Raw genomic sequence first — 13,785 nt, 5'->3', positions numbered from 1 at the left:
AACATTATTATTTAAGTGAAAAAAGTTTTTTAAGGAAACAGTAGCTTTGCATTGACTTAGGTCATGCAGACCAGGAAAAAGGGGTCATGAAAGGTGTGAGATGTGTAAACCTAGTCAGGGGGAGGAGGAAGTAGGAGAAGAGGGGGTGTGGGTATGGCCAAGCCAGTGATCAATTGCCAAGGTTGTTGGAACATTTGAGATCCCTGCTTCAGACCAGATCCCATGCAAATGTGGTACTGAGGTTTCTGCCCAGCACCCGTGTAGGATGTGACACCCCAGTCACAGCCTCTGCCCTAGATGGCCCTTCCTAAGGACCAGGAAGGGCCTGAAGAGAAACCACCTGTGAACAGTGGAGCAGCAGCAGTTAGTCGGGGGATGGATCCCCACTAAGGGGAGTAGCTGGGAGAGAGAAGGAGATTCAGACTTGGGTCTTGGGTTTAAAACCAACACCCCTCTCTCCCTTAGATGGCTGAGAGACCATGAACAAGTCTCTTTAGGTTTCTGAGTCCCAGTGTTTTTCACACACAGTCTGGGTTTATTTATTTATTTATTTATTTATTTATTTATTTATTTATTTATTTTTTACAGTCTGGGTTTAGGGGAGGAGACAGTGACCAATGAATGTAGAGATGCGCTGAAAACATGGCATAATCCTTCTATTTTTATTATGGTTCATTGTGCTTGATATTCCCAAATAAATGAGGTCACATTGCATAGGAGGGGCATATTTATTAGTCTAAATGTTATAAATTCAAAAGCTGTGGGGCCAGGCAGGTATCAGTAACCTGGGGAGAAGGGCTGGTATACCACAGAAGCAGGAGAGTGAAGACTGCACCAGGCCCTTGGAGCACATCCTATTCTAAAAGGGATCAACTGGGACTTGGTTCTCCCAGAGCAATGAAGGAATGACACTATAGAGGTGCCAGGTTGTCTAATTGGCAAGGAGAAGGTGGTGTTTGTTTGTTAATTTTCCCAATGTGACATCTCTAGGGTTTTAAACATGGAATAAAACAAAACAAAATAAAAACACTGGGGCAGCCCGGGTGGCTCAGTGGTTTAGTGCCACCTTCGGCCCAGGGCATGATCCTGAAGACCCGGGATCGAGTCCCATGTGGGGCTCCCTGCATGGAGCCTCTTCTCTCTCGGCCTGTGTCTCTGCCTCTCTCTCTCTCTCTCTCTGTGTCTCTCGTGGATAAATAAATAAAAAACTTTAAAACAAAACAAAACTGTGAAGCTCTTAGATCATCAGTCTGTAACATCTATATTAGAAAAAAATGAAAAACAAGTCATCAAAAAAAAAAAAAAAAATCAAGGGTGCCCGAGTGGCTCAGTCAGTTAAGTGCCTTCGGCTCAGGTGGTGATCTTGAGGTCCTGGGTTCAAGCTTTGCATCAGGCTCTGTGCTCTGTGGGGAGTCTGCTTCTCCCTCTGTCCCCCTGCCCCCTTGCTCATGCTCTCTCTCTCTCCCAGGTAAATGAAGTCTTTCAAAAAATCAGGAAAAGACTTATCATGAATGGCTTAGGTATCAGAAACCTACAAGTGATATAATTGTCCCAGTAGGCTTGAGGGGAAACAGGATTTGCAGAATGGTTGGCAAAAGCAAAAATGAACTATTGGGACTTCATTAAGATAAGAAGCTTTTGCACAGCAAAGGATACAGTCAACAAAACTAAAAGACAACCTACAGAATGGGAGAAGATATTTGCAAATGACATATCAGATAAAGGGCTAGTTTCCAAGATCTATAAAGAACTTGTTAAATTCAACAGCAAAGAAACAAACAATCCAATCATGAAATGGGCAAAAGACATGAAGAGAAATCTCACAGAGGAAGACATAGACATGGCCAACATGCACATGAGAAAATGCTCTGCATCACCTGCCATCAGGGAAATACAAATCAAAACCACAATGAGATACCACCTCACACCAGTGAGAATGGGGAAAAGTAACAAGGCAGGAAACCACAAATGTTGGAGAGGATGCGGAGAAAAGGGAACCCTCTTGCACTGTTGGTGGGAATGTGAACTGGTGCAGCCACTTTGGAAGACTGTGTGGAGGTTCCTCAAAGAGTTAAAAATAGACCTGCCCTACGACCCAGCAATTGCACTGCTGGGGCTTTACCCCAAAGATACAGATGCAATGAAACGCCGGGACACCTGCACCCCGATGTTTCTAGCAGCAATGTCCACGATAGCCAAACTGTGGAAGGAGCCTCGGTGTCCATCGAAAGATGAATGGATAAAGAAGATGTGGTCTATGTATACAATATTGCTCAGCCATTAGAAACGACAAATACCCACCATTTGCTTCGATGTGGATGGAACTGGAGGGTATTATGCTGAGTGAAGTAAGTCAATCAGAGAAGGACAAACATTATATGGTCTCATGCATTTGGGGAATATAAATAATAGTGAAAGGGAGTAGAGGGGAAGGGAGAAGAAATGTGTGGGAAATATCAGAAAGGGAGACAGAACATAAAGACTCCCAACTCTGGGAAATGAACTAGGGGTGGTGGAAGGGGAGGAGGGTGGGGGGTGGGGGTGATTGGGTGATGGGCACTGGGGGGGGGCACTTGACAGGATGAGCACTGGGTGTTATTCTGTATGTTGGTAAATTGAACACCAATAAAAAAATAAATTTATTAAAAAAAAAAGAATGGTTGGAGTGGGTGCCACAGGCCTTTGAATACTGGCTCTGCAACTTCCTAGAGTGTGACCCTGAGCAAGGCATTTAATTCACCCAGGTCTCAGTTTACTCATGTGTAAGCTGGGGATAATAATAGTACCTGCCATAAAAGTTTACTGTAAGGAGTAAACTCTTGTTACTTAAACACTTGTAAAGCTCTGGCCAGGTATCTGGCACATGTAATTGTGTGATAAATTTAATAGTTGGATAAGTAAATGCTCTTAAAAGTGTTTTGTGAGCTGGAAAGTGTGCTGCAAGTTGGGTGTGACTGAGATACTCCAGATACACCTGTTTGGTTTGATAATTTGGCTTTATGAGAAGTTTCAGTTACTGTCTCTACTTTGACCTATGGGGAGTTTCTGCATATCTATAAGACCCCTTTGGATTTGTATGCCTCTGGAGCAGCTAAGTGTTACAGACAGAGAGCCACCAGGCAGTTGGCTAGAAGGAATTACTAATCACCCACGAATTGGTTGGTTTATAAATATGAAACTCACAACAAGTTTGTCTTCACTGCATTTGTCTTCTCTTTCAGGATTTTTTTTTTTTTTTGGCATGGCAGTTTCAAATATGTAAACACCAAGTATTGTATGGATGCTTTATTAATGACTAGAGCCATTGTGAATTATTCACTTCAACTGTTTTTTTTGCTTTTATTAAATATGTCCCAGAAAGAATTTGCCTGGGACAAATTACCCCTACAAGGTGTGTGTGTTTTGGAGTTGGGGGAGGGAGGGTGTGGGGAGATAAGAGGGAAGGAAGGACATCCTAAGTATCTTGTATGTTCTCGGTAGTTTATAAAGCATGCTTGCGTCTTTTATCACCTTTTTTTTTTTTTTAAAGATTTTATTTATTTATTCATGAGAGACACACAGAGAGAGGCAGAGAAACAGGCAGAGGTAGAAGCAGGCTCCATGCAGGGAACCTGACATGGGACTTGATTCCGGGTCTCCAGGATCACTCCCTGGGCTGAAGGCGGCGCTAAACCGCTGAGCCACTGGAGCTGCCCCCTTTTATCAATTTTGATCTTTCCAGGTACAGATATTTAAGGCAGAGGGTGCAGGAACTTGGCAAAGTCATCCAGCAGGTTAGCAGAGTTAGGCCCAGACATAGGAGTTTCCAGTTGGGATTGTCTAACCCTCTCTACCACCTCTGTAGAATCTAGAGCAGTAGGTGTGGGGGCGTTGAAGTGGCTGGTTAATTGGGTCAGTGGTCAAAGGAAACTCAATACGGGGTCTGGCCCTGGGGAGAGAGGAAAGCAGGATTCTCACCTCTGACTGAGGTGGTGGGCACAGTTCAACAGGATGACCATGCAGTGCACAGTGAGGATCCCAATGGCTAGCAGGCTGATCGGACCCACCTGGAGGGGAAAGAGAGGTGGGGACAGTGAGCCATACACTGATCATTCCCATAACTGGCCCTCTTCCCGTCTGGGTGCAATGGTCCCTTTCATCATAAAGCTGCCTTTGGGATAGAGGTCCTTGCCTGAATGTCCTTGTGGCCATAGACACTCTAGTTTGAATGCCTTTGGAGTCAGCATCACTGCAAATCAGCTGTCTAATCTCTGCTGGCAAACTTCCTGTGACTACCCCACCACCTCCACAGATAATCCATGCCTTTCCTTATCTGCCTGGAGTTCTGCCGTCTAGATCCCTTGCTCCTTTTCTCATACCCTAGCCCTTACTTCCTCCAAGATACTCGAAGACCAAGGTTTCTTTTAGGACTTCTCTTCCTCTAGTATAGAATTGCCAATGGGGGCATCAGTGATATTTTGGACCAGATGATTCTTTGTTGTGGAGGCCTTCCTGTGCCTTGTAGGATGTTTAGCATGTCCCTTGATCTCTACTCAAGGTGCGTGGCACTCCCTCTATGAGTCTGGCAGCTCATCTCTAGACACGTCTCTAGACACTGTTCATGTCTCGGGAGGTGTGTGCAACATTGTCCCCAGTTGAGAATCATTGCTCTAGTATATCTAATTCATCATTAACCCTTCTATTTTTTTAAGGATTGCATATATTTAAGGTGTAAAACATGACAATTTGACACACATATACATAGTGAAATGACTGCTGCAGTCAAGTTAATAGAACTACCTTATCCTCACATAGTTTCCATTTTTTAATTTGTGTGATGAGATTTAAAAACAGAGGTCATTAGTAATCCTAATCTCTCAGATATGATCAGAGGGGCATTGAATAAAGAGAGACTCTCTCACCTCTCCTGTGCTGGACACTTGTGCCTTTATAGATGTGCCCTGATGTAACAAATGAGAGATGAAGAGCACCTGTAGATTTCACTAGAACATAGCCTCCATCTAACAGAGACTTCTTTTCATCTTCTTTACTTCTATATTCCCAGTACCTAAGAATCCACATAGTAGGTGCTGGTATGTATTTCTCAAATGAATCATGGTCAGAAGCTCTGGGAGATGGAAGGCAGAGGAATCACTAATGACTCTTCAGAAGCAAAAATAAGAAGATAACAGAGCTTATCTTCTTTTTTTTTTTTTTTTTTTTTTTTTCAGAGCTTATCTTCAATAGCATATACCACACTGGTATAGATAGTTTGGCTGAGGGCCATGTGGTAATAATACTCTTCAGAAGTTCTAGAACTCTGAGGATTTCAAGGGGGAGAGTCTCATCTGTGGGTTGGAACTGTTACAGGCTGGAAATCATGTCAAAAGGAGCCAGGGTCTTTATATGCCTTCCTTTGACATGCAACCCAATTACCAGGCCTGGAGAAAGGGAGAAATTAGCATCACCTAAATGGAAATAATATATTTGGCATCCATCCAATTCAATAGCCATGAATTGAAACTTCCTGTGTGTCAGTCTCTATAGCAGTTATTGTGAGGAGATGTAAGACTACATCAGCGAGTTCCTGCCCTCAGGGCTTTCAGGTAAGTGAGGAAAGTAGGTATACTAAAACATTATGTCTTCTCTTTGTAAGAATTCCAGGTGAGGTAGATATAAGTTCTAGAAAAACACAAGGGGAAGGTGGCATTGATTTTAGCAGGAAACAGTAAAGTTTCACGGAGGAGGCAGATTTCAAAAGACAAGAAATAAGGCAGAAGAAATGGCAGATGTGAAGAGATAGAGGTGGGATGATGCAAGGTGTCAGTGGACTGGCAAGGCCTTTGCTATCTTCCTCTTTCCAGCTGCTTTCTCACGGTCAACCTCCTGGTTTGAAACAAGAGCCAGTGTGCACATGTCTGTAGGGAGTAGGCTGCGAAGGTACATGAATGAAATGGGCTGGGTATGTGGAGGATGATGGTACGTACCAGTGTGTGAGGATGGTGGGTCTTTATAGTGTGGGGGGGCATTCGATGAAGGGGTTCAAAAGGTACCAACTTCCAATTACGAGATAAACAGGTACTTGGGAGGTAATGTACAACATGATGAACCATAGTTAATACTGCTGCATAATGTGTCTGGATGTTGCAAACTATATGATATATAACATCTATATGTGTACATGAAGAGATGGATGTTGACCAAACTTACTGTGGTAATCCTTTTGCAATATATGACTACCAAGTCATTATGTGGTACACCTTAAACTTATATGGTACTGTATGTCATTTATATCTCAATAAAACTGGGGGGAGAAAAGAATAATGGCCTATCCCCTCTGGGAACACTCCATTGGACTCCAAGCTGACTCCAGGGGATTGATGCCAAGAGGCACATTTCCTATTGCAGAGGGTATCCCCAGTTGTCCATTGATAAAAGTGCAGAGTCTTTAGGGGCCCACTACCGCTTTGCCCCAAATTGGTATACCTAGTTTCCATTGCACAGGTCCCTCTTACCAATAAGCCAGCATTTTTCATGGCCAAGGGAAGTCCCAGGAGTCCTGTGCCAATGTTGCATTTCAGTAAATGGACTAACGTTTGCATGATCCTGTAGGGGGAGAGTAGGGAGACAAGAGGGTATCTTAGTGGATGGGAAAGGTGACCCAAAATTCAGGTTCCTTCCAGCATCTCCAGCACTGTCTTTTGGGAAGAGGGACAAAACCAGGTGAAGTGGACTCTGGAACATCTGATCCAGGGCTGGTGCTAGTTTAGGTGACTCAACGAATATTTAACACACAACAGGCTCTAAAGAAAAGATTAACAATTCCTCCCATTCTGGATAACTCCCTGCCAGCAGTTTATGCATTAACACATCCAATGATTTTTTTTTCACAGCCAATTCACTCAAATAATATTTATTGAGACTACTAAATGCCTGGCATTTTAGATAGACAATGAAAAAAATTACTAGTAATTTCCTCAATTTCTAGAGTAATCATCGATACCTGGTCATTTATTAATTTGCTCACTAGAAAAAACATAACCTTTCCCAGCATATGGAATATTTATGCTGGTTCTAGTTCACTCCATCCATTTTCTCAACCAACATTCCTGTGAACTATTCCATGCTCTGCATTGGATACAATTTAATAACAATTGTTATTGTGCATATAGAATTCTTACTATGTGCCTGGCAGGGTGCTGGGTACCAGGGTTCTAAATACTCTCCACACCTGCGCTGGCAGTTCCTGCCAAGCACCCCCCATCCATTGGGAAGGGAGAAGGTGGGAAGGATCATGAGAAGAGAATCAAGAAGGAACTGAAATGAAAAGCTGGGTGCAAGAGCAATGAATTCAGAGGTAAGAAGCACTGAGTTCTGAGTTCTAGCTGTGCCATCGACCTACGAAGTTTGGTCACTACTTTGCAAAGACCCTTAGCTGCGTACATCTTCTGTTCATCTGCCAAAAAAGATAGAAAACGGCAATAATTCTTGCCCTGCCTACCTCCCAGGGAAGAATCAGAAGAGGTAATGACATGATGAATCTTGGAATTATGAAGTGCTTCTAGGATGTGAGGCATCCTCACCACCACCACCCTCATCATGACCATCTTCTTCATTATCAGTATCACTACCACCTTTAGTCTGACTTTATGGTGCTCACCTGCTAGCAGGGCCCCTGGAAGGGGAAGCAGAGTTGGGTTAATAGAAAAACAGCAAGTAAGGGCTGGGTTAAGTAGGTTGAGGTGTCCCCTGCCCCTGGAATGAAAGGTACATTGAGGAGGCCTTTGGAGGTACCTCCTTGTGCAGTCTTAGGACTGTCTACAGGCAGCTTGCCTCGGTCACACAGTGGGTCCCTTAGAGACCGTGCTCATCTCTCCAGGTCTTTGTCCCATCTGTTAGGGATTCAGGACTGTGTCAAATTTTACAATTCAGTAACAACCTGGGAGAAGGTTGGGGCTGAGACAACAGGGTAGGCCCTTGGCATCCCCCTGACTTCACATCTTCATTAATTTGAGGACGGAGGAGGGTACCTGTTGTCCTTTCACTTACAAGAAGCCATTTTTATAACTTTCATTTCTTGATAATTGCAATTATTGGAAAACATGTCAAAGCAAAACAAAACTTTTGTTTTGTTTTGCCAAATTTCTTAGTAATTTCTCCAACAGATAATGCTCTTTCTCCCCCCTTCCTGCCCTCTGTCCTTCCATTCCTTACTTCTTTCCTATAGCATCATCTTATCCAAGTTGAATCAGATCTCTTTTCTGATCTGAAAAGGTGAGACCAACTTTTGGAGAAACCAGGTGCCCTAGATAACAGCATTATACATTAGTCAGGGCCTTGGATGGTAAAACATATGTTAGGTTTTTTTTGGGGGGGGCGGATTTTTTAAAAATTATTTTTCCTTGAGAAATGATACATTGCTATTATAAGATGAAATACCAAAATTCTACTAATTGGAAATAACCATGGTTAGCATTTGGATTAGCGTCCCTCTGGGCATTTCTGTTTGTTTTTAAAGGTGCACACTTTCACATATGCAGAACCATTATTATACTGTTTCCTAAATTAATTTTCTTTATGAATGGTGTGTTCCACACATTTTCCACAAACAGATTTCCTTCACCACTTGTAATGGCTGTGTTATATTCTACTATATGTGTGTACCATACTTTATTCAAATAATATCTTATTATTTCCAAATCATCCATATTATAACTGGTGCTTCAATAAAATTATCACGAATATGTGTGTTAATAGCTCATTAGGAAGAATTCCTAGAAGTGGTATTTATTGATCAAAGGATATATTTATTTCTATCTGTACTTAAAAAGTACCTAAGTAATACACAGTATGAAATTTAAAAGGTAAAACAAAAACAGAACCAAAACCCCTTATGTAGTGAATATAAACCTCCCTGCCTCTCTGTCTCCCAATCCTCTTACCCCAAAGCAGCCACTGCTGCCAGCTGTGTGTGTGTGTATGAGTGTGTGTGTGTGTGTACTTTCAAAGGAAGCATATGCCAAGTAAGTATTTGTATGTTTGATATAAGTAGGTGTTAGGATTTGACATACAACATTGCCATCTGGAAAGGTACCAGTTTAATTCTTCCTAGAAGGACGAGCAAGAGCATTTCCTGACACCCTTATCCACACTGGGTATTGTCATTTACAATCTCATTATGACCAAGGATGTTATTTGGTCTGATTACTAGATAATAGTTAAATTGCCAATAAAGCTCTAAGAAAAAGTTCTGTGTGTCTGAGTTTATAGTAGTAAAAGTAGGGTCAAGGGGCTAGGAGGTGACCTTCTGTGTCCTGGGTGGGTTTGTAGGAGGGAGGGAGGGAGAATGAATAATAGCAGATGTGGAAAGAGTCTGAAACCGTGGAAAAGCAAGCAGCGTATGATAGAAACTGTTCCTAGAATCAAGCTCACACTGGGGCGGCTACTCTGCTTGGATTCTCTGCAAAAACTGGGAGACAAGGGTCATACCCAGAGCCACACGGATCAACCTTCTTAGATTCTGCTTTCATCTTTCCTCCACACATGTGTTCAGTTGGGCTAAGAGTGTTAGGAAGAGAGAAGTAGGCAGATGTGGCCTGAGCTGTGAGGGCAGCACTCGCTTGACCTCAGATCTGGAAGGGCAGTGAGGCCACTTACGATAATCTGTTGGCTTCTTCAGTAGGATGGACATTCTCTGAAGCAACACTGCCTCTACTCTCCGAGAGTGACTTGGACCTGTTGTCCAAGGGGCTGGGCTCACTGTTGAAGTCTCTTCCAAGCAGTGACGTCTTCAACATGGTGGGTAGCTGGTGGCAGCTCAGGGTGAAGGCCTGTAACCACCTTGAACCAGCCTCCCATGGGTTTTTCTCCAGAGAAACCAGGGCTGCAGGCACAAGATGCTGGTTCCTGTTTCCCAACGATGCCTGACCCAGAATGAAGCCCGGATGTGCGAATCAGTGAAGCGCTGGAGGCAGGGGAAGCTGATGTTGGCTATGCCTCACCTGGCTTTGGGGGACTTAGGAGAGTCTCAGCATGACACTCAGGGCCCCTTATATTTGGTTGACCATAAGCCAGGACTTACCTGGGCTTCCAGTCCCTCCCAGTTCAGCCCTAAGTGCTACAGGGCAAAGTGAACAGTGTGACTGGGAGGAGGAAGTCACCCTGGGATTGCAGGTCCTGGTGCCTGGATGTGGGGCCAGGCTCAGTGCTCACCTACCTCCGCGAGGAGGAAGCCACAGCTACCTCACAATGGAGGCTGCCCAGCCAATAAGGTGCTGCAGAATCCCAGGATGCAGGGTGGCCCAATCAATAGTGGATCCAGCCACCACCCTCACCGGGTGGGAGTGAAGAGTGGCCCTTTTAAGGCGCAGTTCAAATGTTACCTGCTCAGGATTCCGGTACAGGAAGGGTATGTGTTCTGTACCTATTTGGAAGTGAGTACAAGTAAACTTTTTTAAAAAATAATTCATTCAAGAAATATCTCTTGAGTACCTGAGTATACTAGGCACTGTTCTCCCTGCTGGGAATACATTAGGATAGAAACTTACTGTAATCTCTACACTCATGGAATTACAGTCTAGTGAGGAGACAGATAATAAACAGATATGTCAAGTTATGTTAGTTGGTAATAAGTACTATAGAGAAAAATAAAGGAATAAAGGGGAATGGGAAGTGTTGGCTGGTGGGGGAAGGGTTGCAATCCTGGATGAGGTGGTCAGAGAGAGCCTTGCTGAGAAATTGTCATCTGAGTAAAGGGCTGACTGGGATGAGGGAGCATGCCTCGTGTATGTTTTGGGTAAGAAACTTAAAGCAAAGGAACAGTATGTGCAAAGGTCCTGAGGCAGAAGAGGGCCTGGGTATTTTGGGAATGGCAATAAGGCCATGTGGCTGGCTCAGCATGCACAAAGGAGAGGGGAGATGAGCAGAGTTGACACATGTCTGGTTTGCCCAGGACTGTGCTGGTGTGTTTTTATTGCCCTGGCATAATCACCAATAGTGCCTCTTTTCCTTATCAAAAAGTGTCCTTGTTTGGATGATAAATTACATGGTCACACTAGTGGTGCAGTTAATGAAAGTGGAAGTAATGGAAGAGGGATGGAACGGGATAGATAGGATCTCATAGGCCACTGTAATGCCTTTAATTTTTACTCTGGGATGGGAAATTGTGAAAGGTTTGAGAAGAGAAGTGACATGACTTGCATTTTAACAGGATCTCTCAGGGCCATTTGGTTGGGAGCGAATTCAAGGAGGGCAAGGGTCAAAGCGGGGAGATAATTAGGAGACCACTGTGATGAGTTGGGAGCCAGTCAACAGTGGTTTAGACCAGCACAGTAGCTAAAGAGATGGTGAGAAGCACACGAAGTCTGGGTACTTTTAAAAAGTAAAGCCAAGAGGATGTGCTGAAGGACGGACGTGGTGTGGGGTATAGAGGAAGGGGAGGGATCAAGATAACGTCAAGAATTTTGACATAATGGGAAGGATGGAGTTAGTGTGCACAAGCCTTGTCTTGGAGATGCCTTTGCAGAGCAAGCCTGGGCACACCAATCTTGGCTTGCACGTTCTTTGGGATGGTCTTAGATAGGCTACTTATGAAGATTATGGGAGCCACATGCTGCCCACGTCAACTCAATACTGCTGTCAAATCTGCTCCAAGCGCCTCTTCCTTCCTCTGAATGTCATCAAATGAGACCTCTCTTTCCTCTGATGCCCCAAAGGTTTTTTCTCAAGTTGAAAAGAATCCCCCCGCCCCCACCACCACTGCATTTATTTACCACTTTAGTACTGTCTAGTGATTGTCTCTCCACATCAGGCACTGCAGGCTTCGCAGTGAACACTTTCAAGGAGTCCACACTTTAGTGGGAAGCAGGAAGATGACACAAAACAAATAAACTAGATAGTGAGAGATTATAGTCAAGGCCACGCTCATTCTAAAGCAAAGCAACACAAAACTCAAGAGGGTGAGAGTCACCACCATCTAGGGAAAACGACTGTGAACATTTGGATGTGCTTCATCACTTGTACACATCCCATTACCAACTTCCTGTGTAAGGAAAATAATTGTGTTCCACATAACATCAAATCTAGCATCTTAACTATTTTTAAATGTGCAGTTCAGTAACGTTAAATAATCCCAACAGGGCAGCCTGGGTGGCACAGCAGTTTAGCGCCACCTTCTGCCCAGGGCGTGAGCCTGGAGATCCCGGATCGAGTCTCCATCGGTCTCCCCCGCTTCTCCCTCTGCCTGTGTCTCTGCCTATCTCTCTATGTCTCTCATGAATAAATAAAATCTTTAAAAAAAAAATAATCCCCAACGTTGTGTAACCAATCTTCAGCCCTCTTTTCTTCTCGCAAAACTGAACCTCTGTCCCCATTAAGCAGCTGTGTGTTCCCCTCACCAGCCTGCCCCCATCATTCTATATTTTTAAGAGTCTGACTCCTCCAGGTACCTCGTAAAACTGGGATAATAACATTATTTGTCTTTTCGTGACTGACTTATTTCACTGGACATGTTTTTCCTCTTTTTCGCTTTGACCATATCAGCATTCGAGATCCCTCCTGGGCCCTACAAAGTGAGGGATGTTGGTATACAGCTGTGTAAGTCCTGAACCCAACTACATGTTTGATCATCAGTAACTTCCTTCCTATCTCTCAGCCTGTTTCCTTATCTGAAAACTAGGGACAATGACAGTACATATGTCATAGGGTTAAGGATTAGGTGAGATAATCCCAAGCAAAACACAGTAAGTGCTCAGTGAGGGAAGGAAGAAAGGATTTTTGCTAGGATTCCTTGATTCAAGAGCAAGCTCTAAAAGTTAAAGAATCAGTGGGGATGGGAGGTAGAAGGTGGAGGGCCTCTGTGTGTGTGTGTGTGTGTGTGTGTGTGTGTGTGTGTAAACCAGTACCAGACAAAAAAAATTTAATATCCCCACCACTGAAGCACAATTCTAGCGACTGGTATTCTTTAGCACTGCTGACAATTACTAATGAGTCTCCCCAGCTTACTTTTCTTGGTTACATCCATGTTACTAAGTTTTTTTTTTCCGAAATTGAATTTTAGCCAGATTAGTCTAAATGGTAAGATTGACCTGAGCATCTTACACTGTAGGGCCTTGTCCCTGGCAACGAGTGACCATTTTTTAATAACAGAGAGGACAATCTTAAACTTAGCAAGGCTGATTGGGGCGATGGTGGAAGATGGTGGGAGAGGCAAAATATAGAGAGGAAGAATGCTTTGCCTGGAAGTGCTCTGGGTTTGTTGATGAAACACAGAAGTGCAGCGTGGAAATAAGCCAGCTCTCTGGCCAGGTGGGCTGTAGACCACTGCATAACCTATGAGTGCCCTCCCAGCAGGTATTCTGTAGTCTATGGGATCTGGGTGCGGTCTGCTGGCCCTTCTCTCACCTGAGCGGGGCTGGTACGCATGAAGTACCTTCTGGAAGTCTAGCAGGTAGAAAGCAACATACAAAAGGAGCAGACCAGGATTTAGGAATTGGGGTGGACACTCTCCTCCAACATCTCTCCTAGGCCGTTTAGGAAAGATCATGGTTGAAAATAAGTAGGAAAGGGCTTTTTCAAATATTCTCTTAAAATGGAAGCAGAGGGCAGCCTGGGTGGCTCAGTGGTTTAGCGCCACCTTCAGCCCCAGGGCGTGATCCTGGAGACCCAGGATTGAGTCACACATCAGGTTCCCTGCATGGAGCCTGCTTCTCCCTCTGCCTGTGTCTCTGCCTCTCTCTCTCTCTCTCTCTTTCTCATGAATAAATAAAAATTTTTAAAAAATGGAAGCAGAAACAAGCATGAGGGCAT

The 13,785-nt window shown here is 43.9% G+C and overlaps 1 protein-coding gene across 5 annotated transcripts in view; it reads right to left on the bottom strand.

Moving 5' to 3' along the window:
• Nucleotides 1–10,209, bottom strand: part of SLC36A3 (solute carrier family 36 member 3) — a 47,963-nt gene extending 37,754 nt beyond the window's left edge. Inside the window, exons 1-4 of one of the 5 annotated variants that reach the window (XM_025434662.3) lie at nucleotides 10,061–10,198; nucleotides 9,637–9,902; nucleotides 6,495–6,585; nucleotides 3,958–4,046 (exon numbers count right to left, since the gene is read on the bottom strand). In XM_025434662.3, coding sequence (XP_025290447.1) covers nucleotides 3,958–4,046; nucleotides 6,495–6,585; nucleotides 9,637–9,776 — 320 coding nt within the window. In that variant the 5' untranslated portion in view covers nucleotides 9,777–9,902; nucleotides 10,061–10,198. Of the gene's footprint in view, nucleotides 1–3,957; nucleotides 4,047–6,494; nucleotides 6,586–7,480; nucleotides 7,655–9,636 lie in introns of all 5 variants that reach the window. The other 4 variants (XM_049109227.1, XM_035715160.2, XM_025434663.3 and 1 more) reach the window with 4 other exon arrangements.
• Between the last annotated feature and the right edge of the window lie 3,576 nt (nucleotides 10,210–13,785).

This window comes from Canis lupus, chromosome 4, assembly GCF_003254725.2.
Source record: "Canis lupus dingo isolate Sandy chromosome 4, ASM325472v2, whole genome shotgun sequence".
Classification (NCBI taxonomy): domain Eukaryota; kingdom Metazoa; phylum Chordata; class Mammalia; order Carnivora; family Canidae; genus Canis; species Canis lupus.
This window is presented reverse-complemented; position numbering and strand designations above follow the sequence as displayed.